Source organism: Mangifera indica, chromosome 5, assembly GCF_011075055.1.
Source record: "Mangifera indica cultivar Alphonso chromosome 5, CATAS_Mindica_2.1, whole genome shotgun sequence".
In the NCBI taxonomy this organism is placed as follows: domain Eukaryota; kingdom Viridiplantae; phylum Streptophyta; class Magnoliopsida; order Sapindales; family Anacardiaceae; genus Mangifera; species Mangifera indica.
In genome coordinates this window covers 19,919,327-19,938,009 of record NC_058141.1, presented here as the reverse complement: position 1 = coordinate 19,938,009, position 18,683 = coordinate 19,919,327, and the positions used below count along the sequence as shown (strand labels likewise).

Below are 18,683 nucleotides of genomic sequence, written 5' to 3'. Positions count from 1 at the left end.
GAGAGAGTCTGCTTATATAGAAATGGAAGGACGCTGTTTTCTTAATTAGACAGACTTAACACGGAGTGACAACGACATCGTTAAGGGGCGTGCTTTCAAATTAAAAGTGCGGCAGTTATCAGAAATTAAAGTACAACGTGTTTGCATTTAACTTTTTTTTAAGTTTTTTTATAAATTTCCAGATTTTATTTTTGAAAATTTTTAAAAGTGGAGCCGAGCTCATGCATTTAATTCTCTAGTTTTATTTTTTTAATTAAATTAAAACAAATTTTTCTACATTTTTCGCGGGGAAACATACTAAACATAAACTTTAATAATTTCACAAATGAATTTCAATCAAATATTTATATACATCATATAATTAGATGATATGTTATTTTTTATCTCAAAATTATTCAATCATATATAACATTTATACCTATTATTGTACTAATTATTAGTACATAAAGAATTATTGAAAAGAGTAAACACATAAAAAGCAAACTTTCTTTCTTTTTTTTCCTTTTTCTTTTAACAGAAATCATCTAAAAATATGAAAATCCAGTAGAGATGGATACTAATAGCATCTTGAGACAACCATCTTTGCACACAATTGCACTAGCCATATTTCATCTGACTTTAAAGACCAAAATTATGATAGCATTTCCCATCACAATGGTGTAGATGATGCAATCCTACCATTTTACATTGTCGAACTTCTTGAATACAACACAACCAAATGCACTTGTACTAAGACTAGCCAGCAAGTGGATTAGCATGTATAGTCACACGGTTAAGTCTTATCTCTGCAAGTGGCCGATCCCCTGGTCCTGTTGGAGTCTGCACGCCAAAAATCAGTCAATAAAGATTGATTAAGGATATTAATAATGATAATTAAATGGATTCAACAATGAACTTCAAGCAAGTGGATGTGTTGACATTGAGCGGACGGGTTTAGAGCAAAAAAATTAAGATCATCCTCTGACTCGAAAACCATCAAAGCTTTTAAAATATTATTGTATTGCTTCATAAGACATTATTTTTCCATAAAAAAGAATGATAGAATAGTTTATATCCTTCAAGTACAACATACCTTTTCCATGAGATCAAGGACTTCAAAACCATGGATCACTTTGCCAAACACAGTGTACAATCCATTAAGATGTGGTTGTTTTGCATAACTTATGAAGAATTGGCTCCCATTAGTATTAGGCCCACTATTGGCCATTGACAATATCCCTCTCGCATTGTGCTGAAAAAAATAAGTAAAGTGAGTAAACTAGTGTCATGAATTTTATGCAACAAAGTGGTATTCCAGATATCATGAATTTTATGCATCAGTACAGCAATTGATAAAGCTCAATAAGCATGCTCACAATTCAAAGATATCAGAGACCTTTTGCAGTCAAAAGAATCATCACGATTATGCTGGTATGTTTAGAACTTCATTGACCTATTTTGAGAGGTAATCTACCAGAAGCAAAGGAACAAGAGGAAAGTAGAACAAAACAAAAGGTCCAATAAATAAAGCAGTACATAGCTATTATAGTCAGTTACATATAGAGAGACTGAAATGTACTCCTCTAAGCATATTATCATTCCTACAGACTGACCACAAATACAGAAACAGGAAGTGAATGCCAGACTCTAACTAAAGATTAAGACCAGACAAGCACATTATGCCAACAGAAAACAAAACATATTCAACAATGTTAGTAGCGATTCCCAGATCATCCGAAGAGGTCAAACATTAGCAAACTTTTTTGGGTCTAAAATGGAACAATATACCTTGAGAGACTCTCTTATCTCATCATTAAACTTCTTTCCCCATATGCTGTTCCCACCTTTGCCTGTTCCAGTCGGGTCTCCACCTTGAATCATAAAACCTTTAATGTTCCGGTGAAATATTGTCCCGTCATAGTAACCACTGGCACATAGTGCCAAAAAATTCTGCAACCATTTATACTCATTAGAATAATAACCATATTATTTGCCAATTAAGTGCTCAGACAGCAATTCCATGCTCATTGTGGCAAACTAAAATACTTCCATAGCAGTAAACCCTAACTGACACAAATAATATTATTAGGCAAAGAAAAATGAAACCCAGAAATAGTTATTTATTACCAAATCGCTCCTGCATGCAATTCCCAAATAAAATTACAAAGCACGTCCATCAACAATTCTCCCAGTTAATCTTTTTCTATAAGAGTCTTTTACAACTGTAACCAGTTACACTAGTAAAAATAATAACCATACTATTTGCCAATTAAGGACTCAGACAGCACCTCCATGCTCATTGTGGCAACTAAAATACTTCCGTAGCAGTAAACCCTAATTGACACTGAAATAATACTATTGGGAAAAGAAAAATTAAACCCAGAAATATTTGTTTATTACTGAATCACTCCTGCATGTTATTCCCAAATAAAATTATAAAGCACGGCTCTGAACAATTTTCTCAATCAATCTTTTCGATAAGAGTCGTTTAGGTAAAAAACCCTAAGATATGTGACTCGAAGAAATTGCTATTACGCAAGTGAAAGCCTTAATGAGAAACCATTTTGAGTCATTCCGCATCCTAGAATTAGTCGAGTCATGGAAATTGAAACAAAGAGAAACTGACCTCTGCCGTTTTGGGGACCTCGTCACAAGCAATCTCGCACTTGATGTCACCAAGATTTGTGTGAAGAGTTACTGACTACAAGAGAAGAATATCAACAATCAATTTGCGTGCAGGAAACAACTTTTGAGATATTTGATGAGATTGCGCAAAGAAAACTCACCATCTGCGTGACTCCAGTGACAGCCCACCCTATGCTCAAGATTTTGCAAGACTGACTCCAGAATCCGGACTAAGGAGTGACATGCGTGGTTTTATATATATATATATATATTTATATAAAACGACGGAGTTTCCACTTTCGAGAGTCGGTTTATGGGAAACGACAAAACGATACCGTTTATAATAATCACCCTTTTGAAAGTAAAAAGAACATTATAACTCGGGAAGTTCTAACTGGCGAATACCGAAGAACCCTCGAGATAACGAAATGTCTCAGATATCCTCCTACCGTTATGACTCCGTCAGATTGTGTCAGTGTAATTACCGTTATTCGTCATGTTAAGAAAAGTTAAACACAAATTTTAGTCTCAAATTTTTTTCATAACATTGTTTTTACAGTTGAAATTATTATTTTTTCTATAAATAGAATTATATATTTTGACAATAATAATATTATCTATATCAATAATAATTTTTTACTAATATTATATGTATTTATTTTTATGTATATAAATAAATATTTATATAATATATTATCATATAATTAAATATTATTTTATTTTTAATTATTTAATAACACACATTAAATAGATACTTATTTATATATTCAACGAAGATATATATAATTTTATTAATAATTTTTTTATAACATCTCCAATTAACTCTAATTTAATTCAAATAAATTATAAAATTATTTAAATCAAATTTAAATCAACCTATCTTTGGGTTAACTTTGAATCCTACCCTTACATATAATTTAAATATAACAAAAATTATGAAAAATCACTGAAGTTTCCAAATAAAACCTTTTTCTACCACGGGTGTTTTATCCTAGGAAACTTCTCCAAGATGATAAAGATCAATCTTTCCTTCAACCATGATTGTCGCACCAGTTAAAAAGTAGACAAAGTCGTCTTCCTCAAAGTGCAATAGGGTTTTTTCCCACCTTTAACTTGTGGTTATGAATGTATAATCTATTATAGGGGTTGTGTGTGTGTATATATATATATATATATATATATATATATATATATATGTATATAATGAAATTATCCTCAACCGAGTTGACTCATAATAGAGAGAGGATATTTGATACATTTTATAAGTCATGGGTTGGTTTATTGTCTAGTATCTTTTCTTAACACCGATCCTGTAGACCTGTTACGCTAAGTGATGCGTCTTTCTATTTTTTAGTTTTTTTCTTTTTTTTTTATTCAACTTGTTTGGATGCCATGGAATCGCAAGAAAAGGAAGTAACTATCCAATTTGTAGACATTAAATTTATCAATAAAATTATGTGTATTTATTTTTTATATATAATTAATATATTATTATATAATTTAGTAATTCTAAATTAAAAATAAAATAATAATCAATTATATATTAGAGAAAATGACTATGTTCCACCCAAAATTTAGTCTAATTTTAAAATCACACACACGGGAGATGAAAAACTCAAACTCTCATCAATGACCAAACTGTCATCCAAATTTTCAATTAGAGACATGGGTAAAATCATCATTTTACCTATAAACTTTAAAATTTCAAAATTTTATCATTTCCCCCTCCAGGTTTTAAAAATTAACACTTAAACCCATTCTCCAAATTTGAAAAGTTTAAATTTCACCCTTAGGGTTTGCTTCCTTCTCCAACCACCACTGACGGTCGATGCTTTCCACCGTTCTCCCTTCTTCGACTACAAAAGACGACGAAGGACAAGCCTTCATCGTCCAAATATGAAAAAATAGACAAAGGATAACATTTCATCATCCTTTGTCGTCGTGTCTGGACGACGCGATGAGCGACGAAGGATAACAAAGCGTCGTCCTTCGTCATACGGGTTATGTGACGAAGAGAGATCTCATCATTGTACCACCGTGAGACAAAGCGATCTTCATTTCTTTGTCGCACCACTGTCATCGCACTAGGAGAAGGAGGAGGTCAGAGACGACGTTAGAAGATAAAGTTGAAGAGTGAGGGTGAAACTGTTATTTTTAAAAGTTATGGGGGTGACTGAGTTTTAAAAAATATGGAAACCCTAGTTTGGGGGTGAAAATGTTACTTTTCAAAGTTTATAAACTTTAGGTAAAGGTGAAATATTAGTTTATAAAACCTTAGGGGAGCGAAAAGTAATAAGTTTTATAACTTTTAATATAAACAATAAAATAACTATTTTACCCCTCCTTTGACAGAAAAAATTAACAGAAATTTGGTCATGGGTAGGAGTTTAGGCTTTTTATCTTCCGTGGGTGTAGATTTGAGATTGGGTTAAAAGTTGGGTGGGAAATAGTCATTTTCCCTTTATATTAATATATTATTTAGGCCAAAAGACTATTTCCCACCCAAGGATTGTTGTTTTCCCAAGTATCCCCCTTTAACTTTAAAAATCTTAAATACTCACTAATGAGCAGTTAAATTTAACGGTAGTAAGGGTAAAATCGTCATTTTATCTATAATATTAAAAATAAACTAAAATATAATCTCATTTTCCTCCCCTAAACTTTGAAAACTAAAAGTTTTCCCCCAACCGAAGTTTTAAAAAATGACAGTTTCGCCTTAGGGATTGGTTTTCAGATCTCCGGTGCTAAATTTGGTAACATTGTCGATCGTCTATCCCTCTCGAAGCTTTCTCTCCCTTCAGCGGTCTCTCTCCACCCATTTGGACGTCCGTTCGGCATTGATCTTCTTCTGAAAGACGAAGAGCTTCATCTTCTCCGATGAAGGTTTTTGTCTCCCGTCGTCTTCTAAGCCTCATTCGATGTCGATCGGATGTTTAAATGGGTGGAGAGAGACCGTTGGAGGGAGAGGAAGCTTTGGGAGGGATAAACGGTCGGTAACAACACCAGATTTGGGACTAGAGATTTGAAAACCAAATCTTAGAGAGAAACTGTTATTTTTTAAAACTTATGTAGAGGGAAAACTTTTAGTTTTTAAAGTTTAAGGGGTTAAAAAGAGATAAAATTTTAAGAGGTTAGGGTTCCATTAAATTTAACTGTTCATAAGTGGGTATTTAAGATTTTCAAAGTTAAAGGGGGATACTTGAAAGAACAACAATCCTTGGGTGGGAAGTCCTTTGGCCTATTATTTATATATATACGTACCATTGCACTAGATTTAATTGATCATAAGGAATCGTCCAATCCCATCCGTAAAAACTATAGGCGAGTTTGGGCGTTCGTTTTTCAGTTTATAAAAACACGAAAATCATCTCAAAAATAGAAATTAATATAAACGATGACTGACGTAGAATGAATTACGAGGAGATCGTAGTTTCTTCGATGGAGAGAAGTAATGGCGATTACGTGAGATTAGAGGAGAATTCAGGACAAGGAGAAACACCTGCAGAATCTGTTCCCAATCAATCATGGAAACGATTTGTGATGTGGGCATCATTGTGCGTTTTGTTGATGATTTTGGTTCTACTCTTTATCATCTGGGTCGGACCATTATTCACCAAAAAGGTACTCAAATTTATTATTTATCTGAGTTTGTGAATTATGGTTGATGAGTTTCTCATTTTCGGTTTATTTTGCAGGTGATTGTTCCTATTATAAAATGGGAAGTGGAAACATTTAGCCCTCCAAGTTTGGCAATGGTGATTTTTGCATCATTGGCCATATTCCCGGTTGTGCTTTTGCCATCGACACCGTCTATGTGGATGGCTGGGATGGTTTTTGGTTATGGGATTGGATTTCCTTTGGTTATGGCCGGAGTTACTGTGGGTATATCCTTACCGTATTTTATTGGGTCTCTGTTTCAGAGCAGAGCTAATGTAGGTACAAGCTAAGTTGCTGTATACAATTTTCAGTATCTATTCATTTTACTCTCCTGGTAATTTATGTTTTTGAACAGGAATATCTGAAGAAGTATCCTAAGGAAGCTTCTATATTAAGAGTGGCTGCTGAAGGAAATTGGATTCATCAATTTCGAGCTGTTTCTTTGATCAGAATTTCTCCGTTTCCCTATCCTATTTTTAATTACGCTGTTGTTGCCACGGATATTGTTTACAGTGCTTATTTCTTGGGATCATTGGTGGGCGTAGTACCTGATGTATTAATCGCTTTGTACAGGTTAGACTTTTCCCAACAAAATTTTTGTTCCATTTATGAATTAAAGTCTTGGTAGGGCTGGAGGGCTGGATTAGATATGAATTGCTTGAGTTCAGATCAAATGATTCTAGCTTGAATTAAGGATTAGACTTGTTTTTACAAAGTAAATCGTGTTCAAATCGATTTGAATATTTAAGTTCAAGTTTGATTAAGATTGAATGAAAAATCAAATTGTTCGGATTTAAGTTTCAACTCATTGATTTTGTTCCGATCTTAAGCTAAACCTTGTTTGAGTTTGACTCAAATCAAATATAACCTTAGTTCTAGTACAGTAATAATTTTGCCTGCTCTTTAGTATGAGTATTGTAAATTCAATTTTGCCTCATTTTTCTTAATTGGGTAACAACATCTATGCAATTTGAATCGAGCATGAACTGCAGATGAAGGGAACTTGTAGGATTATACTTATAAGTCAGTCAGTATCTAAACATATCTTGTTAGATTAACATGAAGATAGGAACCATTTGTTCCTTTACTATGCTTTTGTTTTGTTGTAGCTTAGCATGAAGATGGGAACCATTTGTTTCTTCAGTATGCTTTTCTTTTGTTTGTGGATTTCCTTGATACGGCTTTTGCTTTTAGTGATTTTGCTGTGGACAACAACATACATAGATTAGATTCTATATTTGGTCGGACCTTTTCATTGTTCTGATCTCTTTTTTTTTTTTTTTTTTTTTTCTATTTTCCACTTGTTTTGTCCAACCGTTGTTTGACCCCTTGCTAGGTGACATTATATTGTTTGAAGTAAGGATGGATTCAATCTGATTTGATTTAACTCAAATCTATCGTTCAATTTGAATGAGCCACTCTTGGGCTAAAATTTAAAATCAACTTTTTTGTCCATCCAATGATACTGTTTATCCCTACAATGGTATTATTCACCCATACTATTTATCCAACCGGCAGCTCTTCAATGATATTGTGTATCAATTCAAACTTATTCAAGCTCAAGTTTGGGCTGGGCAGGGCATTAAAGATTCGATCTCAGTGACTCATATTGAATCAACCCCAATTTGAAGGAAAATACTGTCATGAGATTAAGCATTTTACAGAGCTCAAACATTATGTATCTGATTTGTTTATAGCTTGCTTGGTCATATTTATTTTGCAGTGGGATTTTTATCGGCTCCATTGCAGATGCAGCACAAGATCCAGAATCCCATTCGACATTGCATCTAATCTTCAAAGTTGTTGGATTCTCCGTGGCTGTTGCTGCCACAGTTGTTATTGGCCTTTACACTAAAAAGCGACTGGATCAACTACAAGAAGGGGCCTAATGAAGCAGTATTTTTGTCATTGTAATTGGATCGCCTTTAATGCTGACACTGAATTAGATCTTCATAGTTTAACCACAGGTTTTAGACGCAGGGCTCATTATTTCACTAAGTCTTTCAATGGCAATTTTGTTACTAGCAATACTATACATATCCATTATAAGTACATATTTGTATTTATCATCATGTAATTGAATATTATTTTATCTTAATTCAAAATTATTCAATTATATAATATATATATATATATATATTTATTTATTTATTTATATATATTTAAAATATGTATTAATAATTTTATTGTTTACAATATCATACATAGGGACTGTGTACATTCCAAAATTACAATTTTGCTTTGTGTGAAGCCGAGAGAGAGAAATAGGAAAGGGCATGGGCATGGGCATGGGCATGGGCATGGGCATGGGCATGGGTCCTAATATCTATATTTACGGGTGCTCTTCCACAGTTTACTTTACTCGGTTTTTTTGTTAACAATTTTAAACAAGTAAAAAAAATAAACCTTTAAACCTGTCGGCCCAATAACAAAACCAATAATACTGTTGGACCGAAGTTATTGGGTTTGCTTTGCCCAACTTCAAGCGTCCATGAAATTCAGTGATTCAGAGAACATTTGATACAAGAGATGACCTTTGTATGATTTGAGTCAAACTACAATTAAATAAGGATGAATTTAAGTTTAATTTGAATATAAAATACTTAACACGGGTTCAAGTTTAACTTGTTTAAGTAAATTAATAGAAGTATTATAGAAAATGAACAAATATTATTAAAGAAGGAGAAAAATCACTAAAGAAATAAAAATTTGTTGACGAAGTGAGCTTTGGCACCAGTGTCACTCATGAATCGTGCTTGACTCCTTCATTCAAGTTGAACAACATCTAAGCTTCAGAAAATCAGGTTGAATCCAACCCTTCATTTGCCAGTTATATGTGCGCAGTTTCCATATATGACTAATTCAAAATGATAAAATTTAGACTAATAATGTTGAAATTATGGTCAAAGATTTGAAATTCGCTCTTTCAATACTTTTGAGTATAAACATTTTTAATATTGTTAGGCTAATCATTGTATCCAAAGTTTGATTTGCTTAATGTCAGTTGGTTTTATTTCGAAGAAATGTTTTGACTTGGGTTCCTCACTTTAAAAAATTAAGAAAAAAATTCAGCTCTATGTTCCCTCTGAAATGTAATATTGCATCACATTACTAGACCAACATGTGTGTCAAACTTACAATCTAGTAAGGAGAAAAACACATTTATATTATTGTATTAACAAATAAAAACTATTTGATTGTCATCTAATGGTATGGGTGATTTGTAACAAATTAGCTTAGGTTCAAATATATATTCAATTTGAATAAGTTAAAATTAAATTGGGTACTTATCTCAAATCAAATTTAAGGATTGATTGACATTGTTGCATAGAGCTCCGCTTCTTCAACAAATTTTCTTCTTTTTTAACTTTTATTTAACAATTATTTTCTTTCTTCAATATCAAAATTCACCAATTAATCGAATTGACTTTGAATTTAATTTGGTTATTTTAAATTTAAACCGAATTTAAATATTAAATTTATATTTCAGCTCTAGTTAATTTCTTTTCTGCTAACAATATCCATGATGAACCTTCTGCCTTAACTGATGTACAAATCTTTGAACTTGAAAGTAAAGTCAAATATTCACGGTCAATTTCATGTCAGAATTGTTAAGGGGGGAGAATCCAATAGATCACTAAAGGGGCGAGTAGTGGAGAGAAAAGTTACATGTTTTTCTATTCATAAACAAATTTCATGCTTGGGCCTGGTTGTAGTAGTTGCAGTCAGTTACCCAATATTATTGTAGTTGCAGCCAGTTGCCCAATCAATTATGTTATATATATTAATAATAAAAAATATAATTTATTAATTTTTAATTAAAAATAAACTAAAAAAATCTCCCCCTAATTCATTTAGACAATGATGCAATTCAATATGTCAATTTTGGAGCCCAGATAAACTTTTAGCGTTAATAAGGATTTGCCGATGCCAACGCAAGACAAATTATATGATATAATATACTCCAACCTCAGATTGCCAAAAAAATGTTGCCATGAATGTCGAACCCAAAAACCAACATAGGACCTCTTGCAGCTTTGCGCCTTTGCCATAGTAGCCACCAAGCGCGTGTCTTCAACTGTCCTTCGAATAAACTAAAACAAAGAAACATTTTATTGAAAACTGAAGTAGACACAAACTAATCGCCGGCTCAAAACACAGCAGAAATTTCTGGAATACACCTAAAAAGTGGCGGCCGCACGCTTACATCTTATGGAGCCCACATTACTACGTGCACAATCAGTCAAATCCGTCTTAGTCTTAGATTATCAACAGCAGTCAACGCAAAGCAGAACAAATTACAAATTAATATAATAGAACGTGTAATACCAGATAATAATATTTCAATAAATTGAAAATGCGCTTAATCAAATTTCATTATGTTATGCATCCAGATGGCTTTCCACCTCATCAAGTCAAAATAATGCAATGGGAAAGCATTTATGGCAGGGAGGCTGCATGATGAAGGAATTGGAAAATTAAAGCAAGGCATTAAATGCCTTTGATATGATCAAGCCAATTTGTCAAGGGAGTTGGTAAAAATTTTGTGTATAAATACCTCCGCTCTCTCTCTCAATTTAATAGATATCTTTTCTTCTCTTTTCTTCATCCGGATATCAAAGTTTCAGTCTTGCTTTCTTCTCCTTTGCCATCTTCTCCTGCCTTCTTAATTCTTCTTTTAATTTCATTATCTTCCATACTTGCTTAATCACTTATATAACACGTTATCAGCACGATCAACTCAGGTATATTATAATTTTTTTTTATGTTGTTATACTGCTTGTATATTATAAATACGGATATCGCAATGATATCCTAATTAACTTTTAATTTCTGTTTATATTTCTGTTTAATTCTTCTATAACTATATAATATTTTCGCAACCCGAAGTTTGCAAAATCATAAATCTGGACCTGAAGTCCCAAAACTTTTACTTGAAGTTCTGAACATTATTTGTAACCTGAAGTTACAAAAATTATGAACATGGCCCTGAAGTCCTAAATATAATTACTATATATAATTTGTAACCTGAAGATTACAAAATCATGAAAAAATATATATAGGCCTGAAGTCTTATATTTTACTGATTTATTTATTATAATTATATCCCACTTGCAACCTGAAGATTGCATAAGTGATGAAAATAATAAAATAGAATTCTGAAATATTATGTAACTTTTATATACTATAATATTATGAATATTAATCATAAAACCAGAAGTTTTGTGAATATATGACAAATACGAACCTGAAGTTCGCATATAATTTCTCCTCATTATATCACTAATTGTTATTTCTTTCATCAACCTGCAGTTGGTGAAAAATGGCAAATCTTATCAAACTTCAATATGTTGCCCTTCGATTGGATGGAGAAAATTATTCTGAATGGGCATTGGACACAGTTCTCCATCTGCAATCAATGAACCTTGGAGAAACATTAAATGAAGGAAATAATACATCCCAGCAGGATAAATCTAAAACTACTATTTTCCTTCGTCATCATATCCACGAAGGGCTACGAGCAGAATACGTGGATATTATGGATCCACTGGAATTATGGAGAAATCTGAAAGAAAGATTTGATCATCATAAATCAATTACATTACCAATGGCCCAATATGAATGGACTCATTTACGCTTACAAGATTTTAAATCTGTAAGTGAATATAACTCTAACATGTTCAGAATTGTCTCCCGAATGAGACTATGTGGAGAAAAAATAACTGAAGAAAATATGTTAGAAAAAACTTTCTCCACATTCCATCCCTCAAATATGCTCCTGCAGCAGCAATATAGGGAAAGAAATTTTAAAAAATATTCTGAACTGATATCCTGTTTATTGGTGGCTGAGCAAAGTAATGAATTATTATTAAGAAATCATCAGACTCGCCCCACTGGTACTGCACCGTTCCCTGAAGTGAACGCAACTACTAGTAGTAGTTATCGTGGGCGCAGACGAGGTCCTGGACGAAATAAGTTTCGATCCAGAGGTGGTCATAATAGAAAATCTTTCCACCTTCAAAGGACTAGAGATGAAGCAAAACAGGATAAAGGGAGAATGATACAGAGTAAACCACAGAATCATGATAGTAAATGTTATAGATGTGGTTCAAAAGGTCATTGGTCACGTACCTGTCGTACGCCAAGACATCTGGTAGATTTATACCAAGCATCTATTAAAAATGCAGACCAGAAGATCGAAACAAATTGTGTTGAGAATCCAGACCCTGTCGATCTAGCAAACTTTGATCTTTCAGAATTTCTTCAAGACTAGAAAATTATGTATATTATAGTGTGTAATTATTACTATATGTTTCTTCCTTTCAAATTTTGTAATAACTAATGTAAATTTTAAAAATGAAAGGAAATGGACTCCAAACTTGAAGCGTTAACTTCAAAAGCTGGTGATGGAAACCTGTGTTTGGTAGATAGTGCAACCACCCACACTATATTAAAAGAAAGGAAATTTTTCTTAACTTTATCACCAATAGAGGCTAAAGTAAATACTATATCAGGATCAATCAATCTGATTGAAGGCTCCGGAAGAGTTACAATTATCTTAAACAATGGGACCAAATTAAGTATCAATGATGCATTATATTCAAGTAGATCCAGAAGAAATCTACTCAGTTTTAAAGATATAAGAAACAATGGTTATCATATTGAAACCATGAGTGAAAATGGTGCAGAATTCATTTGTATAACTAGTAATGCCTCCGGAAGAAGGCTTATACTAGAAACTTTGCCTGCTTTATCATCTGGATTGTATTATACAATCATAAAGGCAATTGAAACCTACGCAGTATCGAACCAGAAGTTCGTTGATCCAAAAGCATTTATGCTTTGGCATGATCGTTTAGGCCACCCAGGATCTACAATGATGCGTAGGATTATTGAAAATTCACATGGACATACTTTACAGAATCATAAAATTTTATTGTCCAACGAACAATTCTGCACCGCCTGTTCTCAAGGTAAATTAGTAATAAGACCATCCCCCTCCAAAATTGGAGGTGAATCCCCATCATTCTTGCAAAGGATTCAAGGGGATATATGTGGACCCATTCATCCACCAAGTGGGCCATTTCGTTATTTTATGGTCTTAATTGATGCATCTGCACGATGGTCTCATGTTTGTCTATTGCCTACTCGAAATGTTGCATTTGCTAAACTGTTAGCACAAATTATCAAATTAAAGGTACATTTCACAGATCATTCGATCAAGTCAATACGACTAGATAATGCTGGTGAATTTACATCCAAAATATTTGATGATTATTGCATGTCTATGGGGATTGAGGTTGAACATCCAGTCCCGCATGTCCACACACAGAATGGATTAGCTGAGTCTCTTATCAAACGACTCCAGATAATTACACGTACTTTATTATTAAAAGGTCAATTACCTACTTCTATATGGGGACATGCTATATTACATGCTGCAGCGTTAATTCGCTTACGACCTTCTTCTTATCATCAATATTCTCCCCTACAATTGGTTCTTGGTTTTCAACCTAATGTATCTCATTTGAGAATATTTGAGTGTGCTGTATATGTCCCTATTGCGTCCCCTCAACGTACAAAAATGGGACCCCAATGTCGTTTGGGAATATATGTTGGATATAATTCACCATCCATTATCAGGTACCTGGAACCATTAACAGGTGATCTTTTTACTGCACGATTTGCAGATTGTCACTTTGATGAGACAACTTTCCCATCTTTAGGGGAAAAGAAAATGCCTCCTGAAGTTAGGCATGAACTTACTTGGTATGTACCTACCATGTCTCATTTAGATCATCGCACATCCCAAAGTGAAACTGAAGTGCAAAGGATAGTGCGATTACAAATTATTACCAACCAAATACCCGATGCATTTGTGGATACGGCAAAAGTGACAAGATCACATGTTCCAGCTGCTAATGCACCAGCAAGAATCAATGTGACTGCTGAACAGTCCATTCGAGCCGTGACTGATCCTTCTACCTCACGCCAGAAGCGTGGTAGACCTGTTGGATCGAAGGACACTGTCCCTCAAAAAAGAAAGGCAAATAATCAAACAAATATTCCCCCAGAAGAGGTTATGGTCCCTGAAGAGACTCAAGCCCCTAAAGTGGCACAAGCCCCTGAAGTGGCACAAACCCCTGAAGTGGTACAAAATCCTGAAGAACAGGAAAATGAGAATATTGAAATATCTTTAAATTATGTTCATACACAAGAAATGTGGAATCGTGAAACAATTATAGTTGATGATATATTCTCATTTGCAGTAGCTACTGAAATTCTGAATGATGATGATTTTGAGCCACGTACTGTGGCTGAGTGCAAACAAAGACATGATTGGCCTAAATGGGAAGAAGCAATTCAAATAGAATTAGCTTCTCTAGCAAAACGTCAAGTGTTTGGGCCTGTAGTTCCAACACCTGAAGACGTACAACCCGTTGGATATAAATGGGTATTTGTGAGAAAAAGAAATGAGAAAAATGAAATTGCTAGATATAAAGCCAGACTTGTAGCCCAAGGTTTTTCCCAAAGGCCCGGTATAGACTTTGATGAAACATATGCACCTGTAATGGATATAATCACATTCAGATATTTAATCAGTTTAACAGTCTCTGAAGGACTGGATATGCGTCTAATGGACGTAGTTACTGCTTATTTGTATGGAAATTTAGACACTGAAATTTATATGAAACTCCCTGAAGGATACAAATTGCCTGAAGCAAAAAGTGTCAATTCAAGAGGCTTGTACTCAATTAAATTACAACGATCATTGTATGGATTAAAGCAATCCGGACGTATGTGGTACAATCGCCTCAGTGAATATTTGAAAAAAGAGGGTTATGTGAATGACCCTATATGCCCATGTGTCTTTATCAGAAGGTCAGAATCGGGATTTGCTATTGTAGCAGTTTATGTTGATGACATGAATTTAATTGGGACTCCTGAAGAACTCTCAAAAACTACTGAATATTTGGAAAAAGAATTTGAAATGAAGGATTTGGGAAAAACAAAATATTGTCTCGGCCTGCAGATCGAGCACAATTCAAATGGAATACTTATCCATCAAGCAGCGTATATTGAAAAATTATTAAAACGCTTTAATTTGGATAAGGCTTATCCTTTGAGCACCCCAATGGTTGTTCGGTCTCTTGATCCAAAAAAGGATCCATTTCGTCCTAAAGAAGAAGATGAAAAGATACTTGGTCCTGAAGTACCATATCTTAATGCCATTGGAGCCTTATTATATTTGGCCCAATGCACGAGACCGGATATATCCTTCGCAGTTAATTTATTGGCCCGATTTAGCTCTGCACCAACCCGTCGCCATTGGAACGGAATCAAACATATACTCCGTTACCTATGTGGGACTAGAGATTTAGGATTATTATATTCTGTCAAATCCCCTAAAAATCCTAGTTTGGTTGGATATGCAGATGCTGGTTATCTTTCTGACCCCCATAAGGCCCGTTCACAAACGGGATATGTTTTCACTTATAATGACACAGCTATATCATGACGCTCCACCAAGCAAACCTTGGTTGCAACTTCTTCAAATCATTCAGAAGTTTTAGCTCTCCATGAAGCCAGCCGAGAATGTATATGGTTACGGTCTGTCATCCATCATATTCGGAATGCATGCAGTCTTCCTTCTACAACAGGCACTCCTTCCATATTATATGAAGATAATGCAGCATGTATAGCCCAAATTAGAGGTGGGTACATCAAAGGAGACATAACCAAACATATCTCACCGAAGTTCTTTTACACTCATGAACTCCAGCAGAGTAAAAAGATTGATGTCAAGCAAATCAGATCCAGTGAGAATCTTGCAGATTTGTTCACTAAGACACTACCAACATCAACATTTGAGAAGTTAGTGTATAACATCGGTATGCGACGGCTCAACAAGCAACCAAGTTAATCCTACTACAAAGAGGGGGAGCGTTCATCAGGGGGAGCATTCATCAGGCAAAATTTTGAAGTATTGGACAAAAGGTGCACTGTACTCTTTTTCCCTTCACTAGGTTTTGTCCCATTGGGTTTTCCTAGTAAGGTTTTTAATGAGGCAGTTTAAGCACGTCCAACGCCAACTTACAGAACATTTTATAATTATGTTCCTTTGCTTTGGTTTTTATCCCACTGGGTTTTTCCTTAGCAAGGTTATATAATTATCTGTAAGTGGTGGAAATCCAAGGGGGAGTGTTATGCATCCAGATGGGTTTCCACCTCATCAAGTCAAAATAATGCAATGGGAAAGCATTTATGGCAGGGAGGCTGCATGATGAAGGAATTGGAAAATTAAAGCAAGGCATTAAATGCCTTTGATATGATCAAGCCAATTTGTCAAGGGAGTTGGTAAAAATTTTGTGTATAAATACCTTCGCTCTCTCTCTCAATTTAATAGATATCTTTTCTTCTCTTTTCTTCATCCGGATATCAAAGTTTCAGTCTTGCTTTCTTCTCCTTTGCTATCTTCTCCTGCCTTCTTAATTCTTCTTTTAATTTCATTATCTTCCATACTTGCTTAATCACTTATATAACACATTAAACAAATTTAAAGTAAATTAAAAAATAAAATCTGTAATAATAAATTATCAGATTTGTGTAATTACGATTCAGGACAAAATAACCGAACAAATAACAGTAAGCACTGCTGCGAAGAAAGCAGGCGCGTTCTCGTGAACAGAAGCATTGTGGACGGTACTATCCTCCGATCCATCAGCTGGCGATTCCGCTGGCGTCTCAGAAGGAGCAGCTGGCTGAGAAGCGTCCAACGGTGACTGCGCTGGCTCACGTGCTGGAGCTGGAGAAGGTGCCTTTCCAAATAACTCACTAGGCAAAAGCACATTGTCAACAGTCAAAATGGCCAACGGCGTTGAGTCAAGCACGGTGGCGGCAACTCTTGACGAGGCGACTCCAGTGTGAAGAGTGACCTCGTCACCGGCTGTTGTAACCGTCAGATCAAACTTTCCTAGACCTTTAGTGGCTAATGTCGAGATCGGATTCTTAGTAATAATCAAGGTCCCCACTGGATTGTAGCTAGAGGCTGCATGATACTCTAAGAGAGCAACCACGTCAGCATCTCTGAGTTTACTAAGATCAGGAACACCTTTAGCCTTAAACGCCTCATCAGACGGTGCAAAAACAGTCAAGCCATCGGCAACAGCTGACTCGTACGTCTTAATCACACCACTAGAAACAAGTAAACCAGCAAAGGTCTTGCATCCAGCTTTCTCAAGCAAAGCCGTTATGTTAACGTCCGAAGCAGACGGGGCCGGAGCCGCCAAGATACTTTGTACAATAATCGGATAACTTATCTTAATCACAGAGATATTATAAGGAATCTGTTTAATGGATTTGCTGTAGAATGAATCGAGTTTTGAACCGAGAGCAGCCGCACCGAAGGCGACCTTACCACCCCGTAAATCAGTAATGTTGACAAAACCGGAATTGCCTTGGGCATTTCCGGTGGTTTGGTAGAGAGTGGTAGTGAGAGTTGTTCCATTAGAGAATTGGTGGAGCTTTTTGCCATCGAAGTAGTCGAGTAAAACATGGACCATAAGCTCATCCTTGATAACAGTGATAGGGTTGTTGCCTACAAGAGCTGACATAGCGCTATTATTGAGAACAAGAACGGTGATTGTTGTACGCCTGTTGATTTCATCAGCGAGTTTTGTTTGAGAGAGGTAGCCGTTGAACTGTGAGTATTCTGGGTGGTCTTTAAGAATATCGGTGATGTTGTGGGCTGTTACGGCAGTGCACATTGCTGAGACAATAAGAACTAGGAAGAGACTTCGTGTGGAGCGCATGGTTGATCCTATTAATCCGCGGAGATGGCGACTTGAAAGATTGTGTGTTAGAGATTTGTTAACAAGCGAAAGAAAACAGAATTTTAACTAGAGTTAAGAAGCACATTAACTATGATTAACCATAGTTAATTGTTGGTCACAGCTGGAAACGTAGCAGTAGCATGAAATCCTATTCTCTTCTTTTGGTAAATGACAGTAATGGCTTCTCCTTTTTTTTTTTTTTTTGACAAAAGGATTCCAACAATGGGGTGTTTTTTGGTTTAAAAGATATTTTATTACCATACCTGAAAAAATATATATATTAGGTAAAGATTATTCTAAATAAATTGATAATATATTTAGCCAATTAGGTAAATCAAGATAAATAAATAATTATTACAAGTAAGTGATATTAATAAAATATTGTGTTAATTTAAATACAATTTAATTTAGTTTTAAGTTATATAAGATGACACTAAATTGAATTTTGGATTAAAAAACTCAATTATAACTTAATTTTTTTGTATCGTATTAAATTAGATTAACGAGTCTTCTTGAAAATTGTTAAATCTATAATAATATGTTAAACTAAATTAATTAAGTGAGGTGAAATTACTAAATAAAAAGATA

At 34.5% G+C, this 18,683-nt stretch overlaps 4 protein-coding genes across 5 annotated transcripts; 2 read left to right on the top strand and 2 right to left on the bottom strand.

The window, feature by feature from the left end:
* Positions 1–472: 472 nt before the first annotated feature.
* LOC123216643 (peptidyl-prolyl cis-trans isomerase CYP18-1) lies at positions 473–2,875 on the bottom strand. Its single transcript, XM_044637133.1, has 5 exons — positions 2,766–2,875; positions 2,606–2,680; positions 1,768–1,929; positions 1,073–1,231; positions 473–819 (listed from the first exon to the last, which is right to left on the bottom strand). Exons 1-5 carry the CDS (start codon positions 2,766–2,768, stop codon positions 736–738), a joined length of 483 nt encoding a protein of 160 aa, XP_044493068.1. The 5' UTR covers positions 2,769–2,875; the 3' UTR covers positions 473–735.
* Positions 2,876–5,885: 3,010 nt separating this feature from the next.
* On the top strand, positions 5,886–8,384 carry LOC123216640 (TVP38/TMEM64 family membrane protein YtxB-like). Of its 2 annotated transcripts, none has more exons than XM_044637127.1 (4): positions 5,886–6,225; positions 6,300–6,536; positions 6,617–6,834; positions 7,985–8,384. In XM_044637127.1, exons 1-4 carry the CDS (start codon positions 6,013–6,015, stop codon positions 8,148–8,150), a joined length of 834 nt encoding a protein of 277 aa, XP_044493062.1. In that variant the 5' UTR covers positions 5,886–6,012; the 3' UTR covers positions 8,151–8,384. The 2 variants fall into 2 exon arrangements, with proteins under 2 accessions (XP_044493062.1, XP_044493063.1); XM_044637128.1 differs by having other exon boundaries at positions 7,959–8,125.
* A 3,200-nt stretch (positions 8,385–11,584) lies between these two features.
* On the top strand, positions 11,585–12,535 carry LOC123216441. The gene has a single exon (XM_044636846.1). The coding sequence runs from the start codon at positions 11,585–11,587 to the stop codon at positions 12,533–12,535; it is 951 nt and encodes a 316-aa protein (XP_044492781.1).
* Positions 12,536–16,824: 4,289 nt separating this feature from the next.
* On the bottom strand, positions 16,825–18,199 carry LOC123216639 (fasciclin-like arabinogalactan protein 8). The gene has a single exon (XM_044637126.1). The coding sequence runs from the start codon at positions 18,072–18,074 to the stop codon at positions 16,881–16,883; it is 1,194 nt and encodes a 397-aa protein (XP_044493061.1). The 5' UTR covers positions 18,075–18,199; the 3' UTR covers positions 16,825–16,880.
* Positions 18,200–18,683: the final 484 nt, after the last annotated feature.

What these genes read in the sequence shown, in the direction of transcription:
- LOC123216441 (XM_044636846.1), top strand. Translation starts at nt 11,585, where the DNA reads ATGGCAAATCTTATCAAACTTCAATATGTTGCCCTTCGATTGGATGGA.
- LOC123216639 (XM_044637126.1), bottom strand. Translation starts at nt 18,074, where the DNA reads ATGCGCTCCACACGAAGTCTCTTCCTAGTTCTTATTGTCTCAGCAATG.
- LOC123216643 (XM_044637133.1), bottom strand. An exon ending in AGGTCCCCAAAACGGCAGAG is followed by an intron (nt 1,930 to 2,605) that starts GTCAGTTTCTCT and finishes AAATGGTTGCAG; the next exon opens with AATTTTTTGGCACTATGTGC. An exon ending in AGATAAGAGAGTCTCTCAAG is followed by an intron (nt 1,232 to 1,767) that starts GTATATTGTTCC and finishes TATTTTTTTCAG; the next exon opens with CACAATGCGAGAGGGATATT.
- LOC123216640 (XM_044637127.1), top strand. Translation starts at nt 6,013, where the DNA reads ATGAATTACGAGGAGATCGTAGTTTCTTCGATGGAGAGAAGTAATGGC. An exon ending in TGTTTCAGAGCAGAGCTAAT is followed by an intron (nt 6,537 to 6,616) that starts GTAGGTACAAGC and finishes GTTTTTGAACAG; the next exon opens with GAATATCTGAAGAAGTATCC. An exon ending in GTATTAATCGCTTTGTACAG is followed by an intron (nt 6,835 to 7,984) that starts GTTAGACTTTTC and finishes TTTATTTTGCAG; the next exon opens with TGGGATTTTTATCGGCTCCA.